General features: G+C 40.0%; 2 protein-coding genes across 7 annotated transcripts; one reads left to right on the top strand and one right to left on the bottom strand.

Moving 5' to 3' along the window:
- Positions 1-284: 284 nt before the first annotated feature.
- Positions 285-2,427, top strand: mrps18b (mitochondrial ribosomal protein S18B). Its single transcript, XM_077548731.1, has 7 exons — positions 285-423; positions 778-934; positions 1,013-1,110; positions 1,195-1,263; positions 1,769-1,835; positions 1,924-1,983; positions 2,103-2,427. The coding sequence occupies exons 1-7, from the start codon at positions 310-312 to the stop codon at positions 2,306-2,308; spliced, it is 771 nt and encodes a 256-aa protein (XP_077404857.1). The 5' UTR covers positions 285-309; the 3' UTR covers positions 2,309-2,427.
- On the bottom strand, positions 2,417-18,956 carry abcf1 (ATP-binding cassette, sub-family F (GCN20), member 1). Of its 6 annotated transcripts, none has more exons than XM_077548724.1 (26): positions 18,787-18,956; positions 17,900-17,946; positions 17,751-17,813; positions 17,229-17,349; positions 17,110-17,144; positions 16,939-17,028; positions 16,174-16,221; positions 15,870-15,920; positions 15,700-15,777; positions 15,522-15,623; positions 15,113-15,235; positions 14,906-15,006; positions 13,771-13,856; positions 13,549-13,688; positions 13,312-13,460; positions 13,141-13,224; positions 11,519-11,643; positions 11,256-11,368; positions 10,994-11,168; positions 10,642-10,716; positions 5,757-5,827; positions 5,643-5,675; positions 4,597-4,765; positions 4,365-4,429; positions 4,113-4,185; positions 2,417-2,770 (listed from the first exon to the last, which is right to left on the bottom strand). In XM_077548724.1, the coding sequence occupies exons 1-26, from the start codon at positions 18,845-18,847 to the stop codon at positions 2,604-2,606; spliced, it is 2,445 nt and encodes an 814-aa protein (XP_077404850.1). In that variant the 5' UTR covers positions 18,848-18,956; the 3' UTR covers positions 2,417-2,603. The 6 variants fall into 6 exon arrangements, with proteins under 6 accessions (XP_077404850.1, XP_077404853.1, XP_077404851.1 ...); XM_077548727.1 differs by having other exon boundaries at positions 16,180-16,221; XM_077548725.1 differs by having other exon boundaries at positions 15,522-15,620; positions 18,787-18,955.
- Between the last annotated feature and the right edge of the window lie 630 nt (positions 18,957-19,586).

Genomic DNA, 19,586 nt, shown 5'->3' with positions numbered 1-19,586 from the left:
TAAACGACGATTCTTGAAAATTATGATGATTGCCTAACGTGGATATGGGCAGAGAATTGTCTAAAAAGAATATTCACACAAATATATTCGTAATTTTCACATATGTTTCTCTGATTCACAAATCTATCCGAGAAGTATAAGTACAGGAAGTATATTTGTAATAAGGTTTTTGAGAAGACAAACAGAAGATAAAATCAGACTTATTTAAATTCCTTAAAAGTTTGAATGCAGTAATCAAAACAGATTGCTAGATGGCGGTAATGTACTGTTAAAATTTGCAACCCGTCGTTAAGGAAAAAGCTCAACCACATGAATGACCTTTTACCCTTACGCATGAGGAAAATGGCTGCCTCCTTCCAAAACGTTGTAAGGGCAGTGTTCCGCATCTCGCCTTCAGTTTTATACCCCCTGCGACAATGTCAGGTAATATTTTACCATACATATGCTCTTTCTACTGCTGATATCTTGACGGCTTTTCTTTATTGTTATAAACGTTTTATATGTTAAGCGAGGCTAATCGGTAGTCTTTTACTTAGCTAACATCGGCATTATAAATAAAGCAGTGATTGCGTTGTAATAAAACTATAAAAAATACAATTCTAACCATTACAATTAGTTTTGATTAAAGAGAGAAAATCTTTTGATTTTAAATTTCCGCCCTGCTTTGTTTTCATTTAGTGTAATCTTTATGCCTTAATTATGACATTTGATAATGTATATTTTATGTACATGCGTGCGCACGAACGTATGTTAATTACATTCCACTTTGTTTTACAGGGGATGTCTGTAAGAACAAGTCCAACTCTTCGGCCATTTGCACCTCCAAGCCACTCTTTTTGCCAATCAGTGGCACTACAGGATGAGGCTGCGACCCAGGAAACCAAGGCACTCTCTCGCTACAAAGACAGGCCATGGGATTATCTGGAGAGTGAAGGTGTCTTGCACATACATGGGGGTGATCTTTTTGCAAAAACTTGTGTTTATTTACATATGAATCAAATCTCCATGGCAGAGTACACTGAGAGGTATGGAACCAATCCAGTGTGGGCAGGTTACAGAAGGAACCACAAAGGAGGCATTCCCCCACAGAAGACTCGCAAGACCTGCATTGTAAAGTGTTTTTAATTTATTTTTGTAAATTTGTTTAATTTTAAGTACACAGCTGCCATTTAAGTCTAAAATGTGTTTGTTTAGAGGGGAGACAAGATAAGTGGAAACCCCTGTCCAATATGTCGAGATTCAAACGTGATTGTTCATCATCAGGTAAGTGGGCTGGTTTGTTATTCCTTTTGTTTGATTTAACGCCTATTAGCGCAACAAAAATGCATTATTGGGCTAAGCAGTTAAGATGGAATGTAATTTTCCCTAGATAAGAGTATTTGGACAGCACTGAAAATTTCAATTAAGAAAAACATGTGTACCTACAAGTGAGGCATGGTGGTGGCAGCATTATGCTGGAGAGAAAAAGGTCAGGCAAAGCCTACTAGAACAGCTGAGATTTTTGGGAGGTTAATCAAAGGCACTTTTGATGGTGGCATACTGTATGTGCGCTAACTCCAATTTAACATGAGGTTAAATGTGATTGGTTAATTCTGAGCACACCCACATGCCCAATTATGAGTGCACACGGGCAACCACATTATCTTAGTTATTTTTTCTTCCCTGCTCTAAAATGGTTGCTATGAGCAAGTTAAATGCTATCTGTTATTTAGTATTAGAGGTTAGCTGTTTGTGTCATTGCTTACATAGCAAACACCTTTTTTCACAGAATGTGAAACTGTTGCAGCAGTTCATCAGCCCCCTCACTGATATGTTGTATGATCCCACTCGAACTGGTAAGGCAAGAGGCACGGGTGCATGCCATTACTTCCATGTATTTATGAAAAAACATCCAAAATTGTCTCACTGTTCTTACCTTGTCAGGTGTGTGTAGGAAACAGCAGAAGAAGTTGACTGAAGCAATCAAGAAAGCACAAGATCATGGTATGTAATGTTCACACACTCCCATTCAAAAGCATTGGAACAATGGGCTGAACAAAATTGACGGCTGCGGTTTCAAGTAAATGCAGCTGGACTTATCAGATGAACTTTTGTTGTTTCAGGCCTTCTTCCTTTTCAGATTCCCTATGTGGAATTTGCAGGTGCCGATTACTCCAATTGCCATGATGCTGTGGGCGTCACACCGCCTGCTCCTACTTTAACGTCAGGTGATGAATGGTATAAATGGTACGGTGACATAACACCTGATGAGAAGGAAGTTGCTAAAGTCAGGAAGACTTATAAGGCTTATCTAAAGCCAGGCGTATGATGGCACCATTTCTACATGCTTATGTTTTTTTTTGTATATAGTCAGTCAACATCGGAATCTATTACATGGCTACGTAGATGTGAATATAAAACAATAAAAGACAAAAGGTGGAAAAACTGGTTCATTTTATTGTTTTCTTAATCAATATAGCAGGATTTGAAGTACAAGCATTGGATGGCAGGGTTTACACCCCACTATCTGGTCATTGCGCATAACAGTCAAGAAAAAAATGGTAAGAAACCAGTCGAGAGGGATTTGGGGTAAGACATGTTCCTCCCAAAAATTCTCTGGCCAATCATGGGTTAACCTTGTTGACCATGGTCTCGCCGAGGGATTCCAGAACTTCCCGCTTGTAGTCATCAAAGTCGCCGTCGATCTGGTTGACAGAGCAATTCTCCACCACCCACAGCTGGCACTGAGTCTCAGTGATGAGACGGGCATCGTGACTCACTATGATCACAGCTGGGCAAGACGAGAAAGACACACACTGATGGTTATGAAGATGTAGTTGACACATTTATGTCGAGGACTGTAACGCTTTATACGATTGGCAGAGCCAGGAACCATCTACGGTAGCATTTTCTTCCTTATATAATCATTATGAATTAACAAAACTGTCTTAAAAATGAATCAAGTAAAAATTAAATATACTGGTGTTAAAATGTAACTTGTAAGAAGTTAAATAGTAAGGCAAAACGAGTATTACTAAAATAATTCCTCAAGTACACGATGACAACAATGAGATGGTGATGAGCAAAATATTTCTCTTTGATGACAAAACCATGGCATAGCAAAGTGACACCTAAACTCTTGACCCTCATTTGACTGACTACTCATTCACCTACTTGAACTGCAATCTGTCTAAGGTGGGAGTCAAACCCATGCCTCCTGTTTACTGGTCAAAGCTCCGCTGTGGTAGCCTACCCATTGAGCCAGAGCCACAGAGGACTTATTCACCTTCTGATGACGGAGCAACTGCGGGTTCAGTATCTGCATTAAGATGGCCAAAAATTGGTGCATTTTCACCAGTTTTAGAGTGATACCTTTTCTTAGTATTTGTCACAGTAGAGATTTAAAGGGATACTTGACTCATTGAGCCATTTTCAGCAGTAAAAAGTTAATATTTTCTCAAGATTTAATTTGATAACTTCATTATTTTTCATATACAATTATCTGTTTTCTGGGTTTGGTCAGCCAACTGAGCCGTGATTGGTCGTTACCTACTTCCTCAGCACACGTGATGTCATCGTCATTCGAGAGCAAGTGGAAAAAAAATGTTTTTAAAGGTATTTATTGTTCTTGGAAAAACAATGAAGTTATCACATTTATAGACGAAATATCTTCTTGCTATTAAAAATGGGTCAATGAGTCAAGTATCCCTTTAAAGAATGTGATAAGTATTACTTGTAGTTGAAATAGTAAAGTACAAAGACTGTAAAGTACAAAGACTATCACATATGAAGATGACTAAAATGTAAGACTTAAGAGCATTTTCGTTCATACGACTATTTAGATAAAATGGCTGCCAAAAACAACACTGGAACAAGGCAGTAAATTACAAAATGAAAACGCTCACAAGGAGCAGACACTGAGAGTAAACTAACCATGCAATAGAGACCCAACAAGACTGACCTGACCATTTTGTTCCCTGAATTAATTTTTTACTTTCAAAGACGTTACCAGGACTTGCTATAGCAAGTACAAAGATTGGTAGTATTTTCACTCTTGGAGACTGTCAGTTTTACATAATATGTCCCCTTAACTTGTAAGGAAATGGCAAACATACGGGCCATATTACACATACCTCCTTTGTATTCGTTGATGGCCTCTGACAAAGCATCAATAGACTCAATATCCAGATTGTTTGTGGGTTCATCCTGTAAGGGTAGACAGGAGAACACATTTCAGTTTGTGGCACAATAGATTTTAGGTGGCTCGGTTACATGGCTGAAATTGTCCTAGCATCAAGGGAAGGGTGTTGAGGTTCTCTTACAAAAGGTCAAAAAGTTTAAGAGGGGCTAATACTTTCGCAAGGCACTGTAATATCCTATCTTACCAAGATTAGGACATCCGGCTGGCGGCAGGAGAGTTCAGCAAAAACAACTCTAGCTTTCTGACCACCTATTGGAAAACAACAGACACAACAAACCATCAGACCACTTCTGTGTCACTTTGTGTAAACCACAAAGTACAATTTACAAGAAGATGACTATGCACTCAGAGCATAACCTGCAAATGAGATTGCTGAGTTTCAAATACAAAGCACATTTGATTCTGCACATTCTTACCAGACAGTTTGGAAATCTGAATGGTGTGTGCGTGGCTCTCCAGGCCAAAACGTCCCAGGCACTTCCTGCCATCCTGGTAGGGGAGGTTGAAGTTCCTCATCAGGTACTCTGTGGGGTTCTCTTCCATGTTCAACTGATCTGCGTACTGCTGGTTGAAGAAGCCGATTTTCTGCAAGCAAACACAGACTAATACTGTGAATATGGACAACTTTGTTAAACATGTAACTCAAGCCTTTTCCCACACAATACTGTATGATTTTTTTAAAACTCATTCAAGCCCAAAAACGTATAAATACGTTTTTAATACTTTGTCCTGCACTCCTCAAAACTTATTTAAACATTTTTTATGCTAGCATACAGAATGTTTTGATACATCTTCAGACATTAAGAGGACACTTAAAGCAATGGTAGTTATTTAAAAAAAATGTCCATCAGTTGGCAGCAGAGTACAAGAGATGAGCCAAGGCCATGTTGCAACAAGCTCTTTTTGTCAGTGCTTTCAACAGGTTTGTGAATAATGATGAAACTTAGCTATATTCTAATGCTAATTGCTGCAAAACGGAAACAGATACAAAAAATATTTTTCTGATGAAAGAAGAGACACTAATCTTTCTTTGTTATGGTAGGTTCCATGTTTTTATAGCAATAGAACACAATATTCTGTTGACCTTGAAAAATCAGTCAAAATCCAGTAAAGCAGCCGGAAGTGAAGGGGGTTGCTTCAGTGAAAAGGGCTGGGAGTGAATGAGTTAATGTATATTTTGTTCCCTTCTCATTGCACTGACAAGGGAAAGGTCCACAATTTCGTTGTACCTGTGTATAATGACAATAAAGGCATCCTATCCTGTTAACACAAAAATATGTCAACTGTACCTTTCAAACGACATTGTTCTTCCTCAATACATTGTTTCATTACAGTTCCGTTTTCAGTTGATTTGTACATGTGGCAAGATATATTACGATGATTGCCATCCCTACACAATAACATTGTATTCAACAAAAGTATTAGCCACGGAAAATAGAACTTTGAAGAACTAATTACTTACTAATCGATGATTCTTCCTCATCTCACCCTTTGTCTGTAAAAAAAAAAAAATAGGTGTCACTCATAGTGGACAACATCAATTATTACCTTAAGTTCAACAAATCGACATACATACAGGATTTAGTTTCCCATTGAGCAGCAACAGCAATGTACTCTTCCCAACACCATTTGGGCCAACTATACAAACTGGAGGGAGGGGGAAAAATGGGTTAGGGTCAGAAATTCAAATAGTGAAAGCTGTATTCGGAATGTCAGGTGTGATAATTTAAAAATATACACTTTTCCTGGCCCAGATCCCATAAATAAATGAAAAACCTAATTGAAAAAAAAAAATGGACATTGACACCCTAACCATTTACCTCAATTCTAGAAAAATTAAATAAAAGACTTTAAACCCCAAGTTAGTTTTATTAATAGTGTCTCAACATGCCAAGTAGATTGATAACTTGTTTTTGCAACATTTAATACATTTGCAACAAAAATATATATATATTTGTGTTTAAATAAAGTAAAGCCGTTTTCACACTGATTTTAGCATGGTGCAGCACGCCGTAGTCAAACCCATTCATTGTGTATGTGGTGAGGGGCGGGGACCACGGAATGGAGCATTGCTGTACGGCACGAAGTGGCCAGGTGCCTCAAACTGGCAAATGTATTTGGTGTTGTCAGACAAGGGCCTCCAATTGGAGAGGAGCTGGCGGAGGGATGTATTAGGGCTGTGCAATTAATCGAAATTAAATTACAATTTCAATTATTATACTCTACAATTACAAATACAGAATAATCGTAAACAAAAATAAAATATTATTGATACTAATCTTGAGTTGTTTAAATTGATATATTTCTCTTTTTTTATTTTAAAATGACTAATTGAATCTTGTTTGGTCGAAAAGGAACTTGCATAATTATAGTGTTTCAAATAATTTTATTTGTCTTAATATTTTTAAATGTTTAAATATTTTCTTGTTTTGTACCCCAAAAAAACAATCGTTTGAATAATTGTGATTTCAATTATTATCAAAATAATATTGATTATTATTTTTTCCATAATAAAGCAGCCCTATGATGTGGTGTTATTTTGGCAAACAGATTTACAAGTAACAGCATGACTAAACAATTCAAATTCCCGCCGAGCCATTAGTTTTTCTCTGCTCCTCGTGTTCTCCTCCTCCACCTCCTTAAAATGAGCAAAGCCAGGGCTTTCTTTTGCAACAAAAAAAAAATAGATCTTGTTGAGATGAGGTCCAATCAGCAGAAAGATCGTTTTTTACGTCCTGGAAGGCTGCTACGTCAGCATTTCCAAATATGGGCAAGGTGGAGGATGACCATTTTGTGTTTCCACACGAGTGCAGTGGGAAAAGGGCTTAAATCCCATTTGGAGAACATTGGTGCCCTCATTACAGTAGCCCAATAGTAGAAAATATAAATTCTGAAAGGACACACAAAGTTTTCTAACAAATATATCTGATGTACTCATTTAGGTTGAGCACCACAGATGTTCAATAATGTGACAAAGATAAGAAAACAACCCGTTTGTCAAAATGAGTACTAATAAAGGTTGCGGGGGCAGCAGTTTTAAGAGGGAAACCCAGACATCCCTCTCCCCAGCCACTTCAACCAAATCCTCCGGCGTTCCAAGGCCAGCCGAGAGACAGTCTCTCCAGCGTGTCCTGGGTCGTCTCCGGGCCCGCCCACCGTTGGGACATGCCCGGAACACCTCTCCAGGGAGGTGCCCAGGGGGCATCCAAACCAGATGCCCGAGCCACCTCAACTGGCTCCTCTCAATGTGGAGGAGTAGCAGCTCGACCCTGAGTCCCTCCTGGATGACTGAGCTTCTCACCCTATCTCTTAAGGAGAGCCCGGACACCCAGCGGAGGAAACTCATTTCGGCCGCTCTATCCGGGATCTTGTTCTTTCAACTGACAGCTCTTGACCATAGGTGAGGGTAGGAACGTAGATCAACCGGTAAATCGAGAGCTTTGCCTTTTGGCTCAGCACCTTCTTCACCACAATGGACCGATACAGAGTCCACATCACTGCAGACGCTGTACCGATCCGTCTGTCGATCTCCCGTTCCATCCTGCCCTCACTCGTGAACAAGACCCCATGATACTTGAACTCCCGGAGAGGGCACGCCACCCTTTTCCGACTGAGGACCATAGTCTTGGATTTGGAGGTGCTGATCTTCATCCCAACCGCTTCACACTCGGCTGCGAACCGCTCCAGTGAGAGTTGGAGATCACGGCTTGATGAAGCCAACAGCACCACATCATCTGCAAAAAGCAGAGATGCAATACTGAGGCCACCAAACCCCTCAATGTTTCGGCTGCGCCTAGAAATTCTGTCCATAAAAGTTATGAACAAATTCGGTGACAAAGGACAGCCAAGGCGGAGTCCAACCCTCACTGAGAACGAATTCAACTTACTGCCGGCAATCCAGACCAAACTCTGACACCGGTCGTACAGGGACCGAACAGCCCGTATCAGGGGGCTCGGCACCCCATATTCCCGAAGCACCCCCCACAGGACTCCCCAAGGGACACGGTCAAACGCCTTCTCCAAATCCACAAAACGCATGTAGACTGGTTGGGCGAACTCCCATGCACCCTCGAGGACCCTGCCAAGAGTGTAGAGATGGTCCACTGTTCCACAACCGAGACGAAAACCACACTGCTCCTCCTGAATCCAAGATTCGACTTCCCGACGGCCCCTCCTCTCCAGCACCAGTTGGAGCACACCCTCCGGCCCCTTCTTAAAAAGGGGGACCACCGCCCCGGTCTGCCAATCCAAAGGCACTGTCCCAGATGTCCATGCGATATTGTAGAGGCATGTCAACAACGACAGCCCCACAACATCCAGAGCCTTTAGGAACTCTGGGCTGATCTCTGGCCCTGCCACCGAGGAGCTTTCCAACCACCCCAGTGACTTCGACCCCAGAGATAGGAGATCCCCCCTCAGAGTCCCCAAACTCTGCTTCCTCAAAGGAAGGCGTGTCAGTGGAATTGAGGAGGTCTTCGAAGTATTCTCCTCACCGACTCACGATGTCCCAAGTCGAGGTCAGCAGCACCCCATCTCCACTATACAGTGTTAATTGTGCACTGCTTTCCTCTCCTGAGACACCGGATGGTGGACCAGAATTTCTTCGAAGCCGTTTTCTATGGCCTCACCGAACTGTCCGAGTTTTTGCCTCAGCTGCATTCCGCTTGGCCAGCCGGTACCTGTCAGCTGCCTCCGGAGTCCCACAGGCCAAAAAGGCCCGATAGGACTCCTCTAACTTGACGGCATCCCTTACCACTGACACCAGCGGGTTCGAGGATTGCCGCCACGACAGGCACCAACCACTTATGATGCACCGAATATTTCGCCCACCAAAATGGCAAAAATAAATAAATAAATCCTAAAGAGGATGTTGTGGTGACGCAAGCAAAAAAAAAAAAAAAAAAAAAACTCCAAGGAAGCGTCTGTTTGAAATAAACACCAAACGTGGGGGTGAGTGTCCTCCTTGCTCCTCGCTGGTGTTTGTGAGTACCGGCAGCTTCATTGTTCAAACCGGAGAAAGAGAGGGGCATCGCTTGGTAAACTATGTCAAAAAAGAGAGCGCTGCCGAGTACTGCACTACAGGTGAGCCACTCTTTCTCCTGCAGCGCCTTCCTTTTTTTCCTTTGATGAGCGCCCCTCAAGCGCTTCCACTTTTTCACTTGCATTTTGGTGGCCGTGCTAAATACTTTAGCTAATGTTAGCACTATTGCAGGGGTGGCCAAGTTCGGTCCTCGAGAGCCACTATCCAGCCTGATTTCCATGTTTCTCTCCACTAACACACCTGATTCATGATCAGGATCGTTGTCAGGCTTCTGCAAAGCTTGCTGATGAGCTGATCATTAGAATCAGCTGCGCTGAAGGAGGAAGATATAGAAAACAGGCTGGATAGTGGCTCTCGAGGACCGAACTTGGCCACCCCTGCACTATTGCTATCAACAGTTTTAAACAAGTAAACACTTACCACTATCTCCGGGTAGCTACAGACCTGTATAGCACGCTGTGTGTGACTTTGCAGTCCGTTCACAAAGCCGATTGCGAAGAAATGTATTTATTTATTTTTAAGTGTTGGCGAATATCTGAATGTGCCGATTTTAAGTGCGCACAGTGTCCCGCCTACAAATGTGCCATCCGCACCACACGGATGGATCTGTGCCTGCCGGTGCGAACTATTGTACATTAAATTGCTCAGTTGCTCACCCCGCGTTTGGTGTTTAATGTACCATTTGCCAACATGTCTGTGGTGTGGACGCATTTCAATTTATATTGTGCTTTGTTAAAATGTCAGTGCTAAATAGGCCTAAATATTTTAATTAATTATAATAAATGCAATGATGACAAAAAAAAAAAAAATTTTGGGGGGTGTTTTGGTTTTCGGCCAAGCATTTCTCATTTTCGGCCAAAATTTTTTCATTTCGGTGCATCCCTACCGACCACCTTACGGCCACAGCTCCGATCAGTCGCCTCAACAATGGAGGCGCGGAACAAAGCTCACCCGAACTCAATGTCACCCCACTTCCTCGGGACAAGAGAGAAGTTCTGCCGGAGGTGGGTGTTGAAAGTCTTTCTGACAGGAGATGCCGCCAGATGTTCCCAGGAGAACCTCACAATGCGTTTGGGTCTGCCAGGTCGGACCAGCATCTAACCCCGCCATCGGAGCCAACACACCACCAGGTGGTGATCAGTTGACAGCTCTGCCCCTCTTTTCACCCACACATGCGGCCGCAAATCCGATGACATGACTACAAAGTCGATTATGGAACTGCGGCCTAGGGTGTTCTGGTGCCAAGTGCACATATGGACACCCCTATGTTTGAACATGGTGTTCTAATTGGGGGGGAGGGAAGTTAGAAGTTAGACAATAGATACTGTTTTTTGTTTTTTTTAAACAATGCACTGCTTGTAAATGATCCATTTTTAATTTTAATATCAGATTATCTATTAACAAGTCGTTGCAATCTTACTTCTGGATTCCATGTCAATTCCAAAGTCTACATTCTTGAAAAGTGGCTTTTGGTCCACATAGCAGAAATCAACACCTGGAATAGAAAACAAAATAAAACAAATTATTATAAACATATTCAATGTTTTGCTGATACATCATACTACAGAGCTTCCCAAAATATGCTCAATAAGTGTTATTTAGATTTTTTTTTTTTTTTTAAAGCTGTACCTATTTCCCATCCGTTTGATTTACCTGGAATCCATAGGTTATATACAGTAAGCCTGTCTATTTTAAATATAATATAAAATAAAATATAAATAAAATGAAATGTGTAGTATGTATGAAATGCATCAGAAGGAATGCCTTCTTACTGTGCAGGCCCAGAATGGGTGGCGAAAGAGGAGGAGGGTTTGGAAAGGTGAACTTGACAGTGTACTCTTTTGGCCTCTTCAGCAACTCTGTGGTTTCATGGCTCTCCTCCTCCTGACCTCCCTTCTTCTTGCCTTTCTGTTGTTTCCTCGTTAGCGCTTCTTTAGTCTGCTTCTCCTGAAAGCAACATGAAAATAAAAGTGTAAGGCACAATTGTCGCCACTCAATACGGGTGCGAGGTGGGCCGGGGCGGCCTAAACTCACAGCCTGTTTGGTGGACTTGCCACCAGCCTTCAAGTCTTTAAGTTTCTTCTCCTGCTTATCATACTGTTTTTGGAGCTCTTTTTGCTTCTGGACGTACATTTTTTTGAAGGTCACTACAAAAAGATATCTTTGGTTAGTTAAGAAGATCTTATCTGCTTTTCCTCCATAAAGGCAGAATTGCTTCAAATAACGCCAACTGTATCCAACATTGGAAGTTAATATGATCATACAATGCACATTTCAAGGTAGTATGAAATACTTACAGTAGTTTCCTCTGTAATAGTAGAGTTTCTGGTTGTCTAGGTGCATAATGTCAGTACACACGTCATCAAGGAAACTTTGGTCGTGGGAAACTATGAGCAGAGTCTTCTTCCAGCCTTGAAGGTAGCTGGAAGGGATCAATGACATATATGAACAGATAAGTGATTAGTACTTAAAATTACCCCAAAACAATTATAAACTAAAGTTCAAACAATTAGTGCGCTACAACATTGCACTTAGTTATATTTGACTTATTTTCTGGGATTTTATTTCATTCTACATACTGTATATGCATATTGCATAACAAAATGGATGCATTCCAATTTCATTAGTGACAGGAGCAATCCAACCCAAAAATGTTCACAATACTGTAATATGTTCTATGCGCCCCCCGAGTCTAAACACTGTATTTAGATTAATATTGCGTTTGTGGAATATGAGTTAAACAGTAAAATATACCCGTTTTGGTCCATCTCAGGGGGCGGCCATTTTGCCACTTGCTGCCGACTGAAAATAACATCACATTTGCTAAGGTCAATCATCACTCACGTCACACATGTTTCTGAAGCTGAACTGTGATTGGTCGATTCCTGAGCAACTGTGATGTCATTTTCACTCAAAAGCAAGTGGCAAAATGGCTACCCACTGAGATGGATACAAATTTTATTTTGCTACTTCATTCATATTCTACAAATGTAATATGAATCAGAATGCTGTGTTAAGACTAGTGTGGGCCTGTAAAGAATTTTTTTGGGTTGTCCGATTTTTTTGTAGGGATTGGCAAGTACCGATGCCAGGTATCAACACTCACAATGGTGCCCTCTTGTGGCCATATTATGATCAGTAGATAATTCCCAATAATTTCATGCTATTTTAAGGGGAAAATTCTTTATTGGCACATATAGGCCTTTGTTTAAAATTATCTACCATTGTTTTATTTAGGAACATTTTATGTATGAAAAGTTCTAGTGGTATTGGCACTTGGTATCTGTATCGATGACTACTTAAAGCCAAACTGGGGCAGGGTTTTTACTTTCTGGACCTGGATTTGCCAACTCTGCTTTAGCCCCAGGTGCTTGTTCACCATTTAGGGAGCAAGCAAGCTAGCTAGCATCAGGGGCTAAAGTCAAACTGGGGCAGGATTTTTACTTTCTGGACCTGGATTTGCCACCTCTGATGACTACTCAAGAGTTGAGTACTCATATTAGCATCTGTCTGGGGGAAAAAAAGTGGTATCAAACATCTCAAAAATGTTGTATCATTCTGAAAATTTTAAGTACTGTAATTATTTGAAACATCAGTGTTCTTAGGAAGTTCCCTTAATGTACACATCTTTGCTTTTGAACTTTCCTACTCTTACTCAATGTACCACATTTGCCTAGCACAAATTATTATTTATTAATGCATCTTCTTTTTTAACCTTTTGATTGTTTGTTAGAATAAAGTTCAGTTCACAAGTAGTAGAAGTATCTGATATATAATATATAAAGCCTGAACCTAAGCTTTAACCTAAATAACATCCCATGTCGCTTTCTGCTAATAATTTTAAAATATCAACATAGAGACCCAGCAGCAGAATAAGAAAGCTTTAAAAGAGGCGAAAAAAAGCGCCAGTTGTATATACTTGTTGAGCCAGATGACAGCATTCAGGTCCAGATGGTTGGTGGGTTCATCAAGCATCAATAAGGTGGGTTCCATGAACAGAGCTCTGTGGGTGTGGTCGGCATGAATGAGGAAAAACTTCACAAGTCAATGAGAGTCAATCAGTTTCACACACAAGTGAGTTCAGGTCTACCTGGCAAGGGAGACCCTCATTCTCCAACCTCCTGAGAACCTTTTGGTGGGTCTGTTCTGCATCTCTGGGGTAAATGACAAGCCAGCCAAAATTCTTCTTGCCTTGGGCTCAGCTGCTGCAGCTCCAATCACTCTCAGCTCCTCATAGACCTGATAAAAAAGGTAACATATTTAGACGTACACAATACAGGCTAGAGGTGTTCCAAATCTGAAATGATACTACATTTGTTATGCTCACCTTGTCTAGTCTTTCTGCCACACTGTCCTCTCCTTTCTCCAGACGAGCCTGAAGCTGCTTCTCCTCCTGCAGCAGCTTCAGGCGGCGAGTGTCAGCCTTCAGCACTGCCTGAACTGCTGGCGTATCGTCAGCCACCACCTCTGATTGCACACAATTGCATGAGCGTGTGTGAATGGAAGTGAGGACTTTGCCAACAAGATAGTAGAGACGTTAACTTCTTACCTTGCTCACACAGCAGCACGTCGATATTGGGGGGAATGCTCAAAGCTCGGTTGGCTATGTGCTTCAGTAATGTGGTCTTTCCTTTGCTAGAAGAAAACAGTTAAAATTTGGTTGGTTGTTTTTTTTTTATACCCAGGCTAGGCATAGTAAGTACCATGTTGGTGACTTTCACTGTTGTCATGCAGCTGTAGGTGGCACAAACATGGAGCTAAGGATCCGTTTGGATTCAAATTCCTGTCCCCAAAAATTCTAAGAGACCAACGTAAACAGTTATTTCAAAGAGACTCTTTGCTGCACGTTTGTGTCTCCTCCAATTGAGGACAACTGTATTTGTGAAAAATTGGTATAGCGAGATGTGCAACACTGTCATTAGCAGCCAATCAGCATTGAGTCATGATTGTGGCTGCCAAAGTCTTAGTTGCTGTCATAATTTGAAGACCACAAATTTTAACTCATTCAAACCCAAAAACATATAAATATGTTTTTTAATACTTTGTCCTTCACTCCCAAAAATGTATTTATACTTAAAAAATAAAATAAAAATGAATACTGCAGGTTTTGGATGGTTCCCTTTTGCAACACAGCTGATATATGATCAGCTCATCAGCAAGCTCTGCATAAGCCTGATAAAGTTCCTGCTGATTGAAATCAGCTTGTGTTGGAAGCGGGAAACCTCCAAAACCTGCAGGACTTCGGCCCTCGAGGATCGGAGTTTGACAATGTGTTCTAGAGCATACAGAAGGCTTTGATGCAGCTTCTGACCTGAAGATGTCGCTTAAAGCAATGGTAGTTATTACAAAAAATGGTCAGCAGGTGGCAGCAGAGTATAAGAGATCAACCAGAGCGATGTTGCAACAAGCTCTTTTTCCCAATGTTTTCAACAGCTTTGTGAATAATGATGAAACCTAGCTATATTCTAATGCCAACTGCTGCAAAACGGAAACAGATACAAATGTACTTTTTCTTTAATCTTTCTTTGGGTGGGTTCCATGTTTGTATAGCAATAGAGCACAATATTCTGTGGGACTTGCAAAATCAGTCAAAATCCAGTAAAACAGCCAGGAGTGAAGGGTGTTGCTTCAGTGAAAATGGCTGGGAGTGAATGAGTTAATAGTGGGAAAAAAAAGGAACTTACCCATTTGGTCCAACTAAACCATATCTTCTTCCCGCCACAATAAGGAGGTCAGCGTTGACAAAAAGCTCTTTGCCGTGGGCAGAAATGCTGAACCTTTCTAGCTACTCAACACAGAAAATGACTTTGTGTGAGGGAATGAATACAATTTAAGGGGAAACCTTTGTTAAGAAAGGCAATGACGTCATCATTCATAAAGCAGAGCGTTACCTTGATATCCGAAGCGTTCTCTAGCATGGCCTGTCTGGATGATATTTCAGCTTGAGAAATTGAGAAATCTCCTTCCAAGGCACTCTGGGCACGGAGACTTGCCACCTGACGCTCATACTCCATCTATAATGTGCACACAGACACATTCAAATCTAGCACAACATAAAACCCAAATAAAGAGAGCCAACAGAAACATAATCCATTTGTCTTTATACTGAGTAAATATTGTTTTATTGAAATTATTGTTATGAAGTATTGTTGAAGCCAGTGCAATTTCTGTTGTGTAGAATTTTATGGTCCCATTAGTTAGTACTTTTATCTTATTTGATACATATTATCAAACACTGTACCTCTACATATCTCTACTGGACGTTGAAGGGATGTACAAACACATTTCAAGTTAATTTACCAATTTTTTCTTCTTCTTTTTCTCCTTCTTGCTAAGGTTAGAAAAGGGGTCATCGTCTTGTTGCTGTTTGGCCTCCTCTGCGATGACATCCTCAGCACTCTGCTTTGACACAAATAAACATTTAAAACACACACCCATAGAAAAGAAAGAGCCAAAACGACTACTAGAGCATACAAACCATCATCATGTCATCCATGTCACTATTGTCCCCCTCGTCTTCATCGTCATGACGCGATTCCTCAACGGGTTTCTTTTTCTATAGGGACATTTGAAATGAGCATCATAGTGAAATAATGTCAATTGATGAAAACCAATGTGGGGAAAAAACACTTAAAACACATTACATACAACTGCTTTCATTTTGTCCTTTGGCTTCTCATCCTCATCATTCTCCGGAAACTATAAAGAAAAAGTAAACTGAAATATTTGTCAGGCAAAAAAAGCATGAAAAAATAACAAACAAACAAAAAAACAAACATGCACATACAAGCAATAGCATAACTCTATTAACTGTCATGCACAAGAGGTGATAGCTGGGCATGCAAAAAAGAAAACAAATACATAGAATTATTAGAACAACAGAAGTTAAGAGTGAACAAAGAAGTTGTTTAATTCAGGAAACATCAAAAAAGAGCACCCGCAGAGCACCCACCTTCACCTTAGGTTTAGCTTTATCTTTTTTCTTGCCCTTCTCAGCCTCCTGTATGCAAAATGCACAAACTGTAGCATTATACTCTAAAAATTATAATGAAATATTTAAAAGACAAATATAAAATTTTGCAATTATATACCTGTATTGTATTATCAAAAATATATTTTAAATGTGGCTGTGCCTTCTGTCATACAGTTTAGATCCACTTCTCTTTTGTTTATTTTGGTTTATGCACCTTCAAACTCAAATGATGGAAAATGTATTTAAAAAACAAACTAACCAAAAGTTTATATTGTTTACTCCCATTTAAATATTTACATATGCACACAGTAGCTATAAAAAGCATACACACTGTTTAAAAAGGTTTTCCCCAGTAAAACCTTTTTTTACCCAGTACAACTCAACTGAAATCAAAACCGGAAATAATTTAGACAGTTGAAAAAGGGAGAAAAAAAGAAAAAAGAACTGAAAAAACATGCACAATCGGACCCTTGTTTGGGATTAATCAGAGGCTTTAAATTGTGTCAGGTGATTTTGAATGTGATTAGTTAATTTTAAACAACCACATCTACATTTGTAAGGGTGTGCACATCGGTGCAATTACCTCAGTTATTTCCAGTTCCCCTCTCTCAAAGATGTTTTTTTTCAGTTGAGTTGTACAGCTATAGGTCACATTAACGATGGAAAATGTTTTTAAATGACTATTTAACTAAAGTACATATAAAAAAAACTTCAAGTAACAGCATGTGAAGAGTAACACGGCACCTTTTTTACTGGTTCATCTTCCTCATCCAAATCAGAGTTGTGTTCATCATCACTCATACCCTGGCTTAGAGCTGTAAAAAGGTTACCACCCTGCAGAACAACACAAATGGTTTGCTTAGCCGGCATGTAGAGAGCCTTTGGCAATGTTGGTGGTAACAGACGGTGGCAAACCTTCTTCTTCTTGTTTCCCTTCTTGGCGGCGACAACTGTGGGAAGAAAAAAAAGGCATTTTATTTAATGACTGCGATGAATACATTTGACAGAATAACTTTGGTCACCAGGCTTCCTACCAAGCTCATCCTCCTCATCACTAGCTTGTACCGAGAGCTTTTTAAGCTTCAGCATGACATCGTCATCGCTGTCATTGCCTGCATCTCCACCTTTTCGGCGGTCCTTCTTCTTTTTATGAGGCTGAAAAGATGTCATTGAGAGCACTGAATTTAGCTGCTAAAACAGGGGACACATTTAAAAACACTGACTTTGGCGACAGGTTATGTAAGACTCGTGTATACTAGAAATGCACCAAAATAAAAGTTCTTGGTTGAAACCGAAAATTAGGAAACCAAGGACAGAAAAAACCAACACCCGAAACATCAAAAGAAATTATACCTTAAAAACCTACATAACATAAAAAATAAATAAAATAATTGGATGGAAGATTTCATGGACTTTGCCAAAATTGTTAAAGGCTATGTTTGCTCATATGTGACACGTATCTCATTATTTTCCCCGCCCCCCTCCTCAAATCTGACCCCAGCCTCTTGAGTATGTGGATATAAATCGCATATGAAGCTACTCCAAGCCTAGATCACCTGTTTTGCATCTTTTACAGGAACCTCAGCTTCCTTGTCCTCAGTCTGGAGTTCTTCAAAAAACTGAAGGAAAACACAATACAAGTGTGATGAAGTTTAGCGATTAAACAACTATAAATAAGTAAATTGACACTTTGACAAGTACTCACACTTTTTTTGCCCTTTTTATCTTTCTTCCCCCTTTTCACAGCTTTTTCTGTGGGGTGAAAGAGCATATTGTGGTAAACTTATGAACCACATGTTAGGTATTACGACAGTGTAGTAAAATTACAACAAAAAGTCAATACCTGGAAAAATATTTGAATAGCTATTAATAGCTGCCAGACAAAGACCATAAAGGCGCATTTCAATAAATTAGAGTGTGTGATAATTTTTCATTTATTCTATTAGATTAGTTCAAAAAGTGAAACATAAATAGATTCCTTCAACACATGGTAAAAATACTTTTCATTATGCACAACTGTATTCATTTTTTTTAGACTTTTTTTGCACTAGTATCTGTATTTCTACTTAATTATTAAATAGCATGTACCCTTTACCAATAACGTTTTCGACAGTATTTGGCAACTTTATTACTTAATTATCGAAAGGAGTCCAACAAACATTTACATTGTTAACGCAGCTGTCATTATCCATGGTTATTATAGCATTGCATCATTTTCACGACTCGAGTAAGACGCGTCGCAGCTAACGTCAAGATAACGCTACGTCTGACTCAACACAAACCCAACACCATGTGTTATATAAATAGGCATTCATACTACCTGAGGTATTTATGCGCGTTTGGTCGATGACACCCATTACAACGTGGATTAAACTTGTTGTTTTAGTTGGTAAAGTGAACAATTTTCACTAATGATACTAGGTTGAGCAAAACCCAAAGACCCAAACAGTTCAGATTACAACGATATGCGTTAACGATACAATGTCGACTTTACGCCAACAAGTTACTTTTTTTTTTCTTGTTTGTTTGAGTTACCGCCTCGCCGGCTGCTAGCTTTGCTACCTAGCCACCCTAATGACCATTTTATCTGACCTGTTGTCGGGGGATTTTCATCGCCCACCCACTCTGGTTCTTCTTTCCCCTTCTTGGGCATTTTGTTTCGTAATTTGAGCGTTCAATCAAGCGTCGTAGTCAAAACCGGTATCGGAGCCACAAATGTCATGCGGCCCAGCAAAGGGAAAATATTTCTTCTTCGGCTTGTTTTTTCTTCTTCGGCTTGTTTTTTCTTCTTCGGTGGTGTTTATTGATGGTACACAAACCAGGATAATGGTGCATTACCGCCTCTAGTATGTTGTGCGTGAAAATTTTTGCGGGGGGAGCAAAACAAGCATTTTTTTCTTGCGTCTTTGTTGCGCCTTCCCTTTGTTATTATATCGGTAGCAGTTTTATTGCGAGTTTTATTATTTTCTTGTCGAGATATGTGATTGAGCCATCAGTCTCAAATTGATTTCTTTTTTTTAAATTGAACTTGATTTATTAAATCACATCACATTCTACAACTAAGTAGCCAATTATTTTCTGTTGAATTAAATTAATTATTAATTCTAATACTGTAGTTATTATTATTATTAAGATAGAACATCCAAATTAAGGCCTCGAGCTGTTATTCGTGAACAATCTGAATTGCTCACTATACTCAATAATGCATGAAGGAGTCTGGATCGTCATTAATGTTGTATGTTATGTAGTCGTTTCTTTTCGGACAGAAGATGCCAGAATGTGGAGTTGTTTTATTTCCGAGATCCCAAAACACACCACCGCCCAGACTGCAAAAATGGCACGTTCCGTTAACGTCAAAGACATGAAAGACATTTTAGTAAAATCGTAGTCGG

This window comes from Vanacampus margaritifer, chromosome 17 (assembly GCF_051991255.1).
Source record: "Vanacampus margaritifer isolate UIUO_Vmar chromosome 17, RoL_Vmar_1.0, whole genome shotgun sequence".
NCBI lineage: Eukaryota > Metazoa > Chordata > Actinopteri > Syngnathiformes > Syngnathidae > Vanacampus > Vanacampus margaritifer.
This window is presented reverse-complemented; position numbering and strand designations above follow the sequence as displayed.

Excerpts from the sequence above, each read along its gene's own strand:
- mrps18b (XM_077548731.1), top strand. The coding sequence starts at position 310 with ATGAATGACCTTTTACCCTTACGCATGAGGAAAATGGCTGCCTCCTTC. Across the intron at positions 935-1,012 it reads GGATTATCTGGAGAGTGAAG|AGTACACTGAGAGGTATGGA; the intron begins GTGTCTTGCACA and ends TCTCCATGGCAG. Across the intron at positions 1,264-1,768 it reads ACGTGATTGTTCATCATCAG|AATGTGAAACTGTTGCAGCA; the intron begins GTAAGTGGGCTG and ends CTTTTTTCACAG.
- abcf1 (XM_077548724.1), bottom strand. The coding sequence starts at position 18,847 with ATGCCCAAGAAGGGGAAAGAAGAACCAGAGTGGGTGGGCGATGAAAAT. Across the intron at positions 15,624-15,699 it reads ACATGGATGACATGATGATG|CAGAGTGCTGAGGATGTCAT; the intron begins GTTTGTATGCTC and ends TTTGTGTCAAAG. Across the intron at positions 10,717-10,993 it reads ACCCATTCTGGGCCTGCACA|GTGTTGATTTCTGCTATGTG; the intron begins GTAAGAAGGCAT and ends TTTCTATTCCAG.